At 35.7% G+C, this 16492-nt stretch overlaps 1 protein-coding gene across 2 annotated transcripts; it reads left to right on the forward strand.

Moving 5' to 3' along the window:
• The first annotated feature begins 265 nt into the window (after positions 1 to 265).
• prlrb (prolactin receptor b) lies at positions 266 to 15882 on the forward strand. 2 transcript variants are annotated; one of them, XM_017691045.2, is made up of 9 exons: positions 266 to 444; positions 4827 to 4996; positions 6975 to 7107; positions 7546 to 7715; positions 10200 to 10381; positions 10527 to 10668; positions 12396 to 12492; positions 13164 to 13233; positions 14560 to 15882. In XM_017691045.2, the coding sequence occupies exons 2-9, from the start codon at positions 4930 to 4932 to the stop codon at positions 15286 to 15288; spliced, it is 1590 nt and encodes a 529-aa protein (XP_017546534.1). In that variant the 5' UTR covers positions 266 to 444; positions 4827 to 4929; the 3' UTR covers positions 15289 to 15882. The 2 variants fall into 2 exon arrangements, with proteins under 2 accessions (XP_017546534.1, XP_017546536.1); XM_017691047.2 differs by having other exon boundaries at positions 4879 to 4996.
• The last annotated feature ends 610 nt before the right edge of the window (positions 15883 to 16492 follow it).

Below are 16492 nucleotides of genomic sequence, written 5' to 3' on the forward strand. Positions count from 1 at the left end.
CTTGGAAATATGCCACAGCATGGAAGGAAAATGCGTTATGATTTCTGATACATTCATTGTAGTAATTGCGACCCATGCTTTTATGGGAAAAAGTCTAGTCTAGTTCAGTCTAAGTTCAAGATCCCAAACAACAGGACATTTTTATAGCCTGTTCTTATTTTCACTAAGGATGCCAATCTCAACGCAGAGGGCGGGGCTTGTCCGAAAACGGGTGGGGAAACAGAGACGCCTTGGTTTCGCATTTGGGTTGATTTTTTTCCTCCACTTCCTTCTTGCGGAAAGCAAGCTGAGCTCCTCATTTCTCTGTCACGGTTGTGTTGTGACCGGAGAGGACGTGCAGAACAGAAACAGCGCTCACTCGCACTGAGGAGCTACAGGTGCACACTCAGCCTGCTGGGATTTTCCTGTCGGACACTCTGGACACACTGACCTGTGATAAATAAGGTAACGCATGTTGTAATGTATGCACCATGCTGTAATAAAGTGTTTAAAGGCTCACCATCGGTGAGTTTAGTTTATTCTGAGTTGTATAACATGAATGAAAACGTTGTGGGTTTAGATTTTTCTTCAATGTTTTTTATATGAGCTGTTATATTATGGGTGCTGTGAATTTGCCTTGGCCTTGGACTGTTATTCTTTAAGACCAGAATTGGCCTAATTGTTTTTAAATGATCCAAAATGTATTAAAACTAAAATTCATTCTTGCATTAACTTCCAAGATAAGCTAAGATTGTTTTTACATTCTCCTGCAGACCTACCTAACACACACACACACACACACACATCTACGTGTGTATGTATGTATATATACATATAAAACAAAAGAGAAATTCACAAAGTGGATTCATACCAGAAGACATGCTTAAAAATCAGCATCATATAGCAGATGAAATATAACATTTATCTCTGGAGTATTAAAATGTGGTAGAATGAATAAAATGCTGATATTCTAAACTCAAATTTGATATATTTGCTAAAATGCTAAAATATCTGCATTTTATTAACATTTTATAAATTTTACTGCGTTTTAATCCTAATTAAAATCCTGCATTTTAATATATATACATCCATATATACATATGTGCATGTATGTAATGCATATATCGCAATTAACACATCCTCTATGGAGAACACACTTAAATACGACATTTTAATACACAATTTCTATTTATATGCTGAGTTTAACATATTGGGTAACATAAATCATACAATATATATCGTGCCAAAACTTTTACACAGCCCAGAATTTTATGTTTTTTATTTATTTTTTTTATTTTCCAATATGTCAAATCTAGAATATAAACAGTAGTTGTGCATTACAGTGTGCAGAAGTATGTCTTCTGTAGTGGGTGTGTTACCTTATTTTCACTTAGAATATCAACAACAGGTTGTTTGACCAGGGGGCCTAAACTTTTGCATACAAGCATGTATGTGTGCAAAGACTGGGTGATTTGGACATCTGTTATGTGACCTGTCCCCACCGTAACCAAGACAATTTCAACCACTGGGGGGACTTTACTCCCTTGTGGAAGATATGGGAATTGAAGTAAGCTTAGCTGGTTTGATTGCACTTCGCACAGAAACAGTTCCTTTGAATTTGGCTACCTTATTAATATTATTAACACCTTTAATCACTTTTGGAGGCTGATTTGCTGTTTCCCTCAGTCATCATTGTGTGAGTAACGACTCTGGCTGCCCGACTTTCTTCATCAGCCAAGCTGTTGTAAATAATTAGTGCTAAGCAACGGTAAATTATTCATACCTTTTAAAAGATGAATGCTCATTCACACATTCGATTAATTGAGAGAGGAGACTGAGGGACTGCATGTGTTTGTGTGTGTGTGTGTGTGTGAGAGAGAGAGAGAGAGAGAGAGAGAGAGAGAGAGAGGGGTTAGCATTATTTTATTGTGTAAATGATCTTGACGTCAGTGGTTAGTCAGAAACTGTGCTTCAGACTCACAACTTAGAGTTCACATAACCATACACATTCGTAAAATATAAACACAGCAAAAAGGCTTGCAGCACTTTACATTAGTAGTTACATAATGTTTGCCTTAAAACGATTGTAGTGAGTTGGCAAAAACATATTTGATATCTGAAGTTAATTTCATTAGTTTTACACTGGAGCTATGAGGCTAATATAATAGGAGTTTATGCCACTTAGTAAGATTTAGGGTGACATAGACTTCCCTTGCTTGCTAGCTACATTAGTCTTGTATCTCCTGTGCTTTGGGCACAAAGCATGTTTTGGCGATTGACTACGTTTGAGTTAAGAAGAAAATTGTGTTATTTTGTTTTTTCGGCAAACCATTCCTTTAAACTGTACTTGTCATGTGGTCATTGAAACAAGCCAAAATAGAAAGTGACCGTGACTAAATGTTTTTGAGCACAGCGCTAAATTAAATCTGGACTTTAGCCTACTTCCTCCTTGAGATAAACACCTATTATTGACGATGTGAAAGAGATGCAGCTTTTGTCAGGGTTGCGTAGAGTTCATCACCTCTGTTTGGATGAACATCATGTCTTTTTGTGTGTGTTCGTTGTCTCCACTGATTAACTACTCATTGTGCTCTTCGTTTTATCTTTTCTGTTTTCATTGGTCAGTTTTCTCCACTGTCCAGGCAGAGGTAGCTGAAGAGAAAGTTGGATCTTCATAGCTGGAGAGAATAAGAAATATATATTTGCATATATACACTCTGTATCAGCTGCTGTAACATCACAGAAGGTTAGAATAAGTGAAAAACATGTTATACATCCTTTATCTTTCTGGACCATTCCAGTGTTTTTTAAACACAAGCTCATCCTCTGCAGGGCACCTGGATTATTCAGTAACTTTCCATTAAGTGCTATACCTCTGGGCTCTCCACGCCCAGTTATCTCGTCTGAGTGACTTCTAAACTACAACAACCTTGTACATTTCCACAGGCTCAGAAACGAAACCTCAGCTGTCAGTCTGTTCCCTAATGAAACTGTGTGAAATCACTAAATACTTTTATGGTTTGAGCTGATGAAAGAATATTACTTTTTGTTTTGCTATTGTTTATGTCTTTGTAATCAAAGCCAAAAACCTCCTTGTTACCACACAAAGTACACTGCTTAAACTAAACTAATGAAATAAACACACACACACACACACACACATACATATACATATATATATATATATATATATATATATATATATATATATATATATATATATATATATATATATATATATATATATATATGTATGTGTGTGTATATATGTGTGTGTATATGTGACCCTTACCATAATTCTGCTTGTTTTAGTAGATGATTGGACATTCCACTGTCACTACCAAAACAATCCTAATACACAATTTTAGTCAAATTTGAGCGTAACTCAAAAACACTAGCTAGTATTTGACACAGCTTTCAACAGCTGTGCACACATAAAATTATAATATCATTCATTGAAACAAAAACATTTACAAAAAATGTTTGACAATTTATAAGAAAACACACTAATTTCCAGGCTTTGGGACACATTTACTTCAAAACAAAGGGGTTTAACTGCTCACCATGTGGCCATGAGGGACAGGGATGCAGTCTCACTTACTGCCTAAAATTCAGGGGTGTGGCTAAAACAAGGCTCTTCCCATTGGCTAAAACTGTTTCAGTAGTGACGTGAAGATGTGGGACAGCGTTTAAAAAAAAAAAATTATCTAAAACTTAAACTCTTGAAAAATCTAAATCTGTTAACTTAAAAAGAAATTTAACATCTTTAAAAAATATGTAATTTGTTTTTTAAAAATCACAAATTTTAATTCAGGGGTTGGAATTTGGGACAGACACCTCTTAAACATTCCCTATAAGTGATAGTTTTATATATATATATATATATATATATATATATATATATAGCCTGTCCTTGTAAATATGTAGCATGTGAATATTTATTTGTTTTTACTGTGATATATAGACACAAAATGAAAAAGAGTAGAAGTTGATTTTAAAGTATTTCTGAGATTTGGATTAATGAAAAATATTGCTTATATAATTTCCAAAACTGCCTTTTGGAATGTCTGAAAACATTAGATGTAAGACTCGCATAAGAAAAGAGAAAGTAAAAGGAAACAGGAGTTTTCAACACTGGAGTTTAAAAAAAAACGATTACAAGGCTCCTAAGCCCAAGACCACCAAAACTGTCGCCATCAATTAAACAGTGATTAAAGCTTTTGTCTTTAAGAAAAAATTCAAGCTCCGCTCTTGCTTCTTGGTTCTTAAAACAATCCACAGGTGTTTCTGTCCATCCTTCCAGTGTGAATAGACTCCCCAGCACTATGACTCTGAAAGGGTGCTTAGTTGTTAAGAAGCCATTACTGAAAAAAGGAAATTACCAATATAAAGGAAGAATATTAGCAAATACATGAGGCTGCTGGTGTTTGAGATTACTTGCATCGTGAGAAACAGAAAATGCAACCAAGTTGAAAGATTGATTATTGTTCTTAATGGCCATTTTGTCTGGACGTTTAATCAATAAAGAGGGGTATCTGGCTTTTGCAGAGCACTGTATGCTGTTCAGTACTTTGCAAACCAAATAGCGTCATCAAAACTCTGCCATATGCTTTTCTCAGAGATGCCCATAAAGCTTCCTATCTCAACAAAAATCTTATGCAAGCTATATCCACTGACAACAGTTATCACTTGTAAATTGTAACCACATTATTTTGAAATATTGTTTGCTTGAAAGTGCATAAGCATATTTATTAATTATTATCAATCAAGTGCATGTTTGTGACTCATATCCAAACACAGAGTGCAGTGGTGTTTACACATGCTAAGCGCTTGTTTTCCACTATTAGACTGATGTTTGGTGACAAAACAGTCCTACAGCTGGTGATATGCTCCATGTAGACATCTCCTTAACTCAACAAGTGGCTGCGTCCCATCTGGGACCGAGGCAACATGTGGGGGGACACTACACTAGCCCTGGCTGTGATGATTGTACTGCTCTGGATTCTTCCTTGCAAAAGTGAGTGCCAATTCTTTAACTAGCATGACAGACTTTTGTTGTGTAAATGATGAAAATGACTGAAAAACATAATAAGACCGGGGCTGGTATTCATATGTTATGCATGCAGGTTTACTATTATGAAGAGTTGTTTATGGACATACTGAACCCATTCAAGCAAACATCCATCACAATTTTAGTTAAAGAGCCCATATCGGAAAACCTTGCTGGCCTCCTTTGATGTAAGATGTAAACATTGTTAAAGTTTCATAAAACCCATATGGTCCATATATGGAAACTAAGCTGCAAAAACAGCTTATTTTTGTGATGTCACAGACTGATACATTTACATATCTAGCTATCCGGCGTACGAGAGCTTAGTCACACCGATTAAAGCTTTAGTTATAAGGAGAGTTTCAGTTTTTTGGGTGAGACACAATGCAGGACTGCCAATCAGAACAGAGATCATTTACATATAGCCGTCATAAACGCGCAGTAACAAAAAGAGCCTGTTCCAAGGGCTAAAGAGACATTGGAAAATTGTTATGTAAAAATGCCTTATGACTGGTTATGGTGTACAAAAATACAATGACATTATTGGTGAAATGAAATTAGTGATGAAATATAAAAAAAAATAGGATATGGGCCCTTTAATATTATTACATTGCTTGTTTGTTACAACCAGTTCAGCCAGTGTATGAATCTAACTTACTCAGTGGGAAATGTATTGAAGATTTATGTTCACAATAACACAAATATTATATATATTATATTTAGCCATATAATACTCTGCATATACCTCTGGCTTTTAAAAAATGTTTTGAGATGAAGCTAGTCCTAAAACATATTATAAAACAATGTCTGAGGCACCAGGCAACGTATTCATAACCATTTTATGTAATGACGTCTTTGATGTAGCTTTTAGAAGCATTTAACTTATCAGACATCTGGTCACCACCACTGTGGACGATTCTGACTCTGTAAGTTTCTCTAGAACAGAGCATTTTACAACAAACCACTCTGAATGACATTGTTTACCCCATAACGAGTTAATTGTGCAGACATTTTGAAAACGCTATGGAATTCCCCTCTGATTGCATGTAATTGCTGCTGGTGATCTGGCACAAGCTTAATGATTTTTGCCATATGGTGCTCGTAATCCCTTTTAAGCAGATTTATAATACTTAAGATAATAGAATACACAGACATTTACATTACTTAAATCTGTAAACAGTGCGCTGTAGGCTTTAGGATTTTACTTGGCCCAGTCAAGTGAAAAGCTATAGACAGTTTTGTGCAGACGGAAAAAATGTCAAAATGTTTGCGTATCAATGTGGCTGAAGCACAATGGATAATATAATAAAGTAGCAGTATAATAAGATTAATCACTAATTGAATAATAGAGATAAAACTAGAAAACTGAATTAGATAGATTAGTCACTAGACTGACCAGAAAATTGTCCTTTAAAAGAAAAAACATACTGTAGCACTAAGGACAGTGCCTGTTTATTAGTAAATTCAGCATGTATAAATACTCAGAAAAGAACATTTTTCAGAATTTTTTCTTTGATTCAAGGCCATAATGGCCATTTATTGCTATGTGTAACACTAGGCAATTGACTTTTCATGACAGAGCTACCAGGATTACTTGATTAAACAATTAAATCGATTTTAAATATATTAATTACATTTAAATTATTGATGAATTGATAGTGATTGTTATAAGTTTTTCACTTTGCTTCAGAACTATGCCCAGTCTGGGAGCAGCACAGCATTGCCAGCAGACCAGCAATACTTTGGGGTATAGTAGTAGTAGTAGTTTGGGGCTAAGTGCCTTGACCAAGGTCATTATAACAGCTGTACTCTGGTCAATCCTCGGATCCCTCTTATGCTGCTAGGCTACCAGTCCACCAGTTAGTTGCAAGTCAATAGTGACAGCTCTGCATAAATGACATTGTAGTATTCATACTGTAACAATGCTCTATAATGGGCTTCGTAGGTCAGTCTGCACCAGGAAGACCCAAACTCACAAGCTGTCGCTCTACTGAGAAGGAAACCTTCACCTGCTGGTGGGAGCCAGGGTCCAGTGGAGGTTTGCCCACTACCCAACGGCTGTTCTACAGAAAAGAAAGGTGTGTGAGTATAGCTTTAACTTTCACCCAGATGTTCAGGGCCAAGTCTGTTCCTTAATGATTTACCATTGCCCCCTGCAACTGAGGTGGTCTGAAAAGTTTGCATGTTGTCTGTGGTTCTGCAGTTCAGCTCAACCATAAATAATGGTTGTTGTTTCTGATGGGCATCGGCATTTTTAAAGTTTAAACATAGATCATGATTGTTCTTGCAACTTACTGTGGTAAACCATGGAAACCATGTGGGGACATTTAAGAAAACATGCCAAACATCTTCATATATGATCATTTTGTGAAGAAAAATGCTAAATGTTTACCAAGGGCAGTTTGATTTCCATTTTACCTGTACAAATGCGCATGTTCACACTAATTGTTACTGAAAGAAAAAGGCTATTTAAACCAGTTAATCTAATTTGAATTGAAATCTTTTTGCTTTTGCAGATCTGAGAAGGTGTTTGAATGTCCAGACTACCACAGCGCCGGGAACAACTCATGTTACTTCAACAAATCCCACACATCTATATGGGTCTTTTATAATATTACAGTTGTAGCCTCTAATGCCTATGGGGATACCTTTTCAGAGTCTGTGGAGGTAGATGTCATGGACATTGGTGAGTTCATTCATTAGTTCAGCCAGCTGGCCTAATCTTATTTTGTGTGTCCACTGCATTTTAATACAGTACAGTTAATATTACCAAGCAAAACAGCATGCAGAATAAAGTCTTGTTTAGCTCATCTACAAAGACAAAAATCCAACTTGCTTCTGGCCTTGTAATTCATACATATGCTCATCAAAGTATTTTCCGTCATTGTTATTGAGGGAAAGAAATGCATAGTTCAGCTGAGGAACGACCTGTAAAACAGGCGGAAATTGTATTCTGTGGCTCCTGTAAAAAGGGGATAAAGAGTGGAAAGGTTCGTGGTGAACAAAAAGTGGTTCTCCTGTGGCTTTAAAGAACCCCTTTTGACAGCTTTTTTGGCATTTCTAAAAATATAACGTGTCCTCCTTTATTAGTGTTTTGACTTTTTAGTTATGAGAATCTGACTGCCTGTAAAGCCTGAATATAAACATCCATAATGAAGATCCATAAGAAAATATTACCACATTTGTTTTAGTTATTATGTCAGATAAGAAACAATATGAATGTGGTCTTTAATACCATTTTAATCAGTTCTGGCTTCTGGAAGATACAGTACTCATGGCTGCACAGCTGGTAGCAGAGCACAGTTAAGAGTAGCATACTCCAGATACTGGGGTAATAAAACATAATCCCTGTATCAGATGTCATGTACCAGCTGCTCTGTGTGGCTGACTGATAGCTAAGCATGAGTCATCCTTTTGAGAACAATCCAGTATTAAAATAACCACTGAAATATTCAATGCAAGTATACTTTTGACTTTTAGAACAACATACACAGATATATGCCACTGTGTTTCTACCTAAGTTTCTATTGCATTTTGCTGCCCAGTCCGTTTTATTTGTCTAGTTATTTCCACATTTGTTCTTAAAAGGAGACCTAGGAAATCTTAGGTGGTCAAAATACTTATTAATACTCAGTATTTGTTAATGAAGCTGTGAGTGCACAAATGAGAGTGACTGCACAAGCTCAAATCTTTCCTCTCAGGATGTTTAGCTTTAATTCTAAACAGCTATGGCATGTTCTGAGCACATCTCTTGAATCATATACAGTTGAAAACATAAGTTTAATTCCTGATCAAATAATGTTTTGTTGATTTTGTACACATCTCTTGAATCATATACAGTTGAAAACATAAGTTTAATTCCTGATCAAATAATGTTTTGTTGATTTTGTACACATCCTCTGCAGGGAACCAACTTTAATGTTTTTTCGGCAAATTATTTCTATCTATTTTCTAAGTTTTACATATTGAAAAAAAAAGCATAAATATAAAGTATGCCATAACGTTTGCACATGCCACATTTTATTTCTGAATGTTTTCCTGTTTGTTTGATTCAGCAAATAAACAGTAATTGCATAGTAAAATGTGCAGAAGTGTGATCTCTGTAGAGGATCTGTTTATTTCCACCTAGAAAATCAAACAATCATGTAATTTAAACAGGGTTGCCCAAACTTTTGCATGTGACTGTATATGGCTCCTTTCAGTGTTCTAGACAAAATGAGCAAAAAAGGAACTGACTGGACATTTTCTCAGGAAAGTTAATAAAGTAACAATTGGACAATTATCAATTGAAAATATCCAACTTAAAAAAATAAGCAGGGTTCTTGTAAGAGAACTTACATTCTTTGAGTAGCTTTAAATGCTAATGTTTTTATTTATATACATGTGTATTTGTGAGGTAAACAATGTATGTTTTTAATGTACTCAGTTCTACTTTGTGCCATTTACGTTATGTTTTTGGGTTAAATTTCATTCTGTTCTGTTGGTTCATCTGGCCTGTTTTGCTGTAGCTCACTCCTCTCACTTTTGAGCTGTAGCATTGTATTTTTGACCATAAGGATCCCAAAAAGTGAAGGATGGTGCCTCACAAACGTTGGTTCCTATGCTGACAGATGCAAAATATATTAAGTTTCACTATAGTTCTTTAGGAAACCTTCAGTTGTATGCAAACGTTTGAACACATTACATGTTTTGTTGATTGAATGAAAGTGAGTTAACACATCATCTACAGGGAACAATTTTAAATGTGGGTGTGAGTGTGTGAGTGACTGTCTGTGTCTGTCTGTCTGCCCTGCGATGGACTGGCGACCTGTCCAGGGTGAATCCTGCCTTCCGCCCAGTGACCGCTGCGATAAGCTCCAGCACCCCCCCCGCGACCCTGAGGGAGAAGCGGCTTAGAGAATGGATGGATGGATGGATGTTAAATTTGGAATATAAACTGTAATTGTGCATTAAAATGTGCAAGAGTATGTTCTTGGGGGGTGCACAGACTTTTGCATATGACTAGCACTCGAGCTGCTGCTTGCTAGGCTACTTTTACTTCTTCTTGAGTTGTTATATAATTCAAGTAACAATCCTTTTACCATTTAAATAATGCTAATTCACTAATGCTAACTGGGAATCACTGTAGTTAGCATTTGATGTTGTTAAGATCTTGTTTTCTTCTACCCAGTCCAGCCTCACTCTCCAGAGAATGTGACTTTGACGGTGGTGGGAGCGGAGGACAACCCGTATTTTCTGGTACAGTGGGAGGCCCCGCATGACACAGACACTCGTTCTGGCTGGGTAACTCTCAAATATGAAGTACGAGTGAAATTGGAGAACAGCAGGCTGGAGCAGGCCAGTGAGTGGGAGGTATGCTCCACACTGTTTATATTCTACTCTAACAGCCTTGCAGTTTCTTGTGTAATAATATTATTTTTTAGATAGCAATCTTATTTTATGAATGAACTGGAGCTGAAGCATTAACATTAAGGTCCATGTTTTTTTGTGGTCATAGGTGTATAGTGCTGGTAAACAAAAGGAGCTGAGCATCTATAGCCCACAACCTGGAGGAAGGTATACTGTACAAGTGCGCTGTAGACTAGATCAAGGGAGCTGGAGTGAATGGAGTCCTCCAGCTTTTATCAAAGTCCCTAATAGTAAGAGTTTCTCCATTTAAACTTTGACACCTTCACATCATAGTAAATCCATTTGAAAGGATTTGTTTTACATGAAACTTCAGACTGACTTTTACGAGGCACACCTTCTTCAGCTTATGTAAACAGTAAGGCCTACTGTCTGACCTAAGGTTACTAGCATGGATTTTCTCCAGAAGTAAATGCAAACAGTGCCTACTACTTACCATCAGACCTAAATGATTGTCTCGAAATCTTTGATCTTTTGAGTTGTCACAAGCAATATATGGGTCATTCTACCAAATTGATTTGTTGGACTTTAGACTAAAATCCTTTTGCCTTGAGTGACCCTATGCCTTGGTATGTTAATTTTGTTAAAACAAGTGACTGAATATTACATTTTTTCACTACTGTTTCAATAATAACACCTCTGAACACTGACGTTTCAGTAGTGACTGTTTCAGCAGTGACAATTTTCACTAAATTGGAGCAGAACTCAAAAACACATGGCCAGCAAACACAACTTTAAAATGTTGTACACACAGAAGATCATAATTCTTTTATTAAAACTCAAAAAAGGTTTACCTCAGAAAATACGTGTTTCAGTAGTGACAATTCTTAATGTTGCATACTGACTTTGGGAGACATTTACTCCAAAACAGTGGGGTGTAACTGCTCACCATGTCAGGGGCAGGGATGCAGTCTCACGTCCTGCTCTAAAATGCAGGGATGGGGCTAAAATAAGTCTCCACCTATCGACTAAAACTCTGTGCTTCAGTAGTGACATTAAAACATGGGACAGGGAGGGAGGGAGGGCATACCTACCATGAACCTCCACACATGGCCGCTCCCTGGCCACTCAGAGTAGCATTTTATTTGCATTTACTCTAATATTAATGTTTTTTTAAGCAAATAAATGCACCAGATAAACAGATTTTTAAAAATCATTTTCTTAGGTGCTTACAATTTATGCATATAATTGTTTCCCCTGTCTCTCGTTCTACACCCATAATACAATATATTCTGACAGCAATATATATGTATATTCACACAGACACTAGCTTTCAAAATTTGGAATCATGCTTTATTTATGTATGGACCATCTACTGAATAAGTTCAAACTGCAATCCCACAGTAAATAAAACATCAAAAAAGTATTCAGATCTTAGATATTTATAAGGATTACTCTATGATCTATTTAAACCTGAAACACAAATATGTATATAATATGGAATAATAAATGTGATAATACATTTTTCCACTGTTACTTTTAAAAAGATATTTAAATCTCTTTTAAAGCTCAAAGATTTAGACGACATGTGTGTGTGTGTGTGTGTGTGTGTGTGTGTGTGTGTGTGTGTGTGTGTGTGTGTGTGTGTGTGTGTGTGTGTGTATATATATATATATATATATGTGTGTGTGTGTGTGTGGCTGGTTTTGGCTCAAAGTGGCTGCATTACATATACATATATATATATATCAGATCTTCAAAAAGGTCAATTTCAATGTAATATGTAAAGATTTCATTCAGTTTGCCATGAAATTATGACACAATCTAAAGCGCATCTGGTATTTTTATACTAACAAAAAATGACAAAAAAGATTTTAAAATTTGCATGTAAATATATATATATATATATATATATATATATATATATATATATATATATATATATATATATATATATGATGCATAGTGTTGTATTGGTAACATAAACATGAATTATGCCATTTAATTTTTTCCCTTGCAGACTATCTAAAAGAGAGGTCTGTTGTGATCTTCACAGCCACCGTCAGTGCCTTCATTTTCCTCGTCGCTTTTGGAATATTAGTGGTCAAAAGAGAACAGTAAGATTGGTGCACTTCTCTTTCAACTATCCAGTATGTACATCTTAAAGCTTGAGCTTGTTTGTTGTTTTGTAAACAAATCTTTGATTCTTGATGAAGATTATCACCAAACAGCGTTAGTAACACTGAAAAAACTGCTTTTGAATATACTGATGAAGTAACAGCACATCTGCTCACCTTAATCAGTGCAGGCTTCTTGCCTTGTTTCACTTTGAATGCCCTTATTATTGTATTAGCTCCACACAGGGACTCGAAAATAAGCTGGACACAGTATTTAATGTTTAAAGGAATAATTCTACTTACCTGAAGTGTGCCCAACCAACCAAATATGTTTACTTTTTGCAGAGTGCTGACCTCGGGTTGCAAGGTCAAATAACTAACAAAAGTGTAAGCCTTATTAGCGTTTATTAAAGCAAACACTTTACGAAGGAATACAATTTGAAAAGAGAAGCACATCAGTGCAAAGTTAAGATAAAGTTATGCTTATATTTTCATTAAATATTCAATGCCAACCCATATTTTTCACATCGGGAGCCCTCTGGCAGTAATGCCAAACCATGGAGCCAAACCTGTCTTGGTTGATTGAGCACACTTGGAATAAGAGGGAAATCATGTAAATTTTTGGACAAATTATTCCTTTAAGTTAATGTTTTGTCTTTTCTCTCCTTGAGTGTTAAGCATTGCTTACTGCCCCCTGTTCCAGGGCCAAAGATCAAAGGCTTTGATGCCCAACTCCTGAAGGTACTGCAAAACATTCACAGTATACACTGAATATAACTTGAGCTTTAGCACTTTGATTTCTATAACCTCTGTAAAATCCTTCAGATTGAGAAAAGGCTTTAGAAGACTTCAGTATGACATGGTTCTAATATTTTAGCAATGTCAAGCAGCTGTAAAGTGCTGCATATACAGTGTACTGTAAATACATATGTCAACATACATCAGTTGAATTCTGTATCAATACTTGAAGTTACTAAAATCCATTGTGCTGTCCATGAAATAATATAAGACCAATGTGTTGCTTGGCAACTACAGCCTAGCTGTTAACGAGCTAATGTGCAAGTCAGTGACCACCTTTATTTGTTTCATTTCCAGTCAAATACAGTCATAACTACATAAGTAAACCTTATTTTTTAACATTGGTTCTTGGCCTACCTGATGATCAATTTTAAAGTGCATGCAACATTGGCTTGATTATGTAATTGATCCAATGACTTGGCTGCCAGTTACTTTAATATTCTGCAGTGAAATCATTTCATTCTTGACATGTGCACAGCATTATACACTCTGAACTGATGGCTTTAGCTTTACTAGACTGATGTGGAGTAACCATTTCATAAGGTGGTGAATATGCTATGATTTTATACTGCTCTAAACCAATGCAAACACTGGAGCTGCAGATATTAACACGGTTTAAGCCTCCTCTTTAAAACAGTTCATCACTGCAGACTTTTAAAGTGCTTTACCTTCTCAGTTGTGAAAAATGTTTGTGTATGGCTCCTCTATGACAGGGGAGCACACAGAGAGCAGGCAGTCTGAACTGGATTGGGCTTATTTTCGAGAAATCCTTATCCACTGAATTTTGCAGGGATCAGGCATTCTGAAACGTAATACCTTGATTACTACATTAGTACAAGATATTTTCAGACATTTTATGACCCTTAATCTTAGAATATATTGAAAGACTTTTTTTACGTTTCTGCTGGCACACTGTCTGAGAACACCATTTCTTTATTTTCCATATACAAGTGATTATTTTATACCTAATTTTCTCAGAAATCGCTCCAGAAATATGAATAACTTAATGCCTGTTTTGACTACAAAGTACACAAATAAAGGGTGGCTCTGACTTTCACACAATACTGTACATTGCTTAGTGGATTAATTGTTTATTGTGGTTATTGATAATCAGTTCATGAACATTTAATATTCACTATACAATGTGTACTTCATAATTTTGTATTACTACCATTTCACTATTCCACCTTTTAATATTTTTAGACACTTTGCTTCATGTTTGCTTCAATAGCCCTTAAATCGTGATAAAATGATTTAACTCATTCACAGACAGAGAAGTCAGAAGATCTATTCAGTGCCCTGACAGCCCAAGGCTTCCCTCCAACTGCAGAATGTCCTGAGCAGGTAGATTATCTCGTGGTGGTGGACAGTGAGGAGAACAGCGAGGAGTTTGGAATTACCACATCTCATGAAGATCAAAAGAAAGACCAGCTTTCTTTAGATCCTGAAGATGGAGAACTCTTCGATAGCCTATCCACTGAGAAGGAGCTAAACATCATTCAAACTGATAGATGCAAAACACCAGCTATTGTACATGACAGTCAGGACTGTGACACTAAATCTACACCTGGAATTTCACAAGCTCTGACAGGGACTTTCTCTTCCCAACTAAATGTCCAACACACAAACCATCTCACCACACATGAGGCGCCTCATCAGGAGCTGAACCCTGACCAACATACACAATCTGAATATAGCTGCATGTCCAGCTTTGATCAGAAGAATGCCAGCATCCTTCCGAATGGATTTATGGAGTATGTTGAAGAGAACGAGAGACAAGACTGTAAACTTACTCCTACAGCAGAAGGAGGAGGAGAGGACTACAGCAAAGTCAGTGGGGTTTATAGTGACAGTGTGCTTGTGCTTCAAAAAGCCAGAAACCCCATTCACAAACACAAAGAGAAGAACTGTGACGATCTACACAAGAAGATCAAGGATGAAAAATCTCTCTCAGCTAAACGTGTAGCAGATACTCAGGATTATGTGGACACTATGTAGTGCTTTTGGTGTTAAAAAGTGCACATGCTCATTTAACACATTTTAAACAGTCATTTATAAATGTATCACAAAGACTTAATTTGTACTGAAATATTAAACTGTACTCAGATTTAGATTTTATGAAAACATGAAATGAAAGCCACACTCTCATCAGTAATCAGCACATACTTTTTCAAGTTACAAATATGCAGTGGTGGACGGTAACGACATACATGTACTTAAATACTTTCTTATGAATATCTGTACTTTATTGAAGCATTTCATATTTTTTATACATTTACTTTTATTCCACTACATTTAAAAGTAAAATATCCTTTTTTTACTCCGCTGCTCTCTGCACAAATGTATCGTTAATAAAATTGAGATATATTTTTTAGACATACAAAAAAATAATGATGTCCTTCAAAACAAATTGAAACCAAACAGCTTCCCTAAATACTGTTTGTCTAATCATAGCCTAGCAACTGTAACTACGTATTTCAGATTTAACAGTTTGCTGTTGTGAGAGATTTTTTGGATATTAAAGAGTTTAAAGATGGGATTGAAATATTTTAAATATTTGAATTTATGTGAATTAAATGAAAAGAAACTAAATGTTCTATTAACATTTTTATACCTATAGCCACACAGGTGTTAACAAAAACTGCTCATCCAAATAATGTAAAATAGCTAATACAGCAAGGATGTAATTTGTTTATATGAATACTTTTTATATTTATATATATATATATATATATATATATATATATATATATGTATGTATGTATGTATGTATGTATGTACATATATATACACATATATATATACACCCACACACCCACACATATATATATATATATATTTTTTTTTTCTTGATTGGTCTCCGCAACAATTTTACCACAAGACAAAGGGCAACCAGACTTGTCAAATTATGCAAAAATAGGAAACAAAAAGAGGAGATGGTTTTTTGTGTGACAATGTACCATTCTAATTAATTATAAAATAATGTGAATTTGTGTACAAACAGTAACAAAGCCAACCGACAAATTATGTTCTGAGCAGCTTTCATATCCAAGTGTACTCATACACTCATGTATTGGAAACTAAACTTGTGAATGTCATTAAAATTATTTTATTCAAGCTTTAAAACCTCAACAGGCACTTCAGGTTGAAGAGGTTCATCTGACACAAAAGGTTGGGAAGCCCTGATTCATGAGCATGTGAT

Source organism: Pygocentrus nattereri, chromosome 20 (assembly GCF_015220715.1).
Source record: "Pygocentrus nattereri isolate fPygNat1 chromosome 20, fPygNat1.pri, whole genome shotgun sequence".
In the NCBI taxonomy this organism is placed as follows: domain Eukaryota; kingdom Metazoa; phylum Chordata; class Actinopteri; order Characiformes; family Serrasalmidae; genus Pygocentrus; species Pygocentrus nattereri.

What these genes read in the sequence shown, in the direction of transcription:
- prlrb (XM_017691045.2), top strand. Translation starts at nt 4,930, where the DNA reads ATGTGGGGGGACACTACACTAGCCCTGGCTGTGATGATTGTACTGCTC. An exon ending in GGTAGATGTCATGGACATTG is followed by an intron (nt 7,716 to 10,199) that starts GTGAGTTCATTC and finishes TCTTCTACCCAG; the next exon opens with TCCAGCCTCACTCTCCAGAG. An exon ending in TTTTATCAAAGTCCCTAATA is followed by an intron (nt 10,669 to 12,395) that starts GTAAGAGTTTCT and finishes TTTCCCTTGCAG; the next exon opens with ACTATCTAAAAGAGAGGTCT.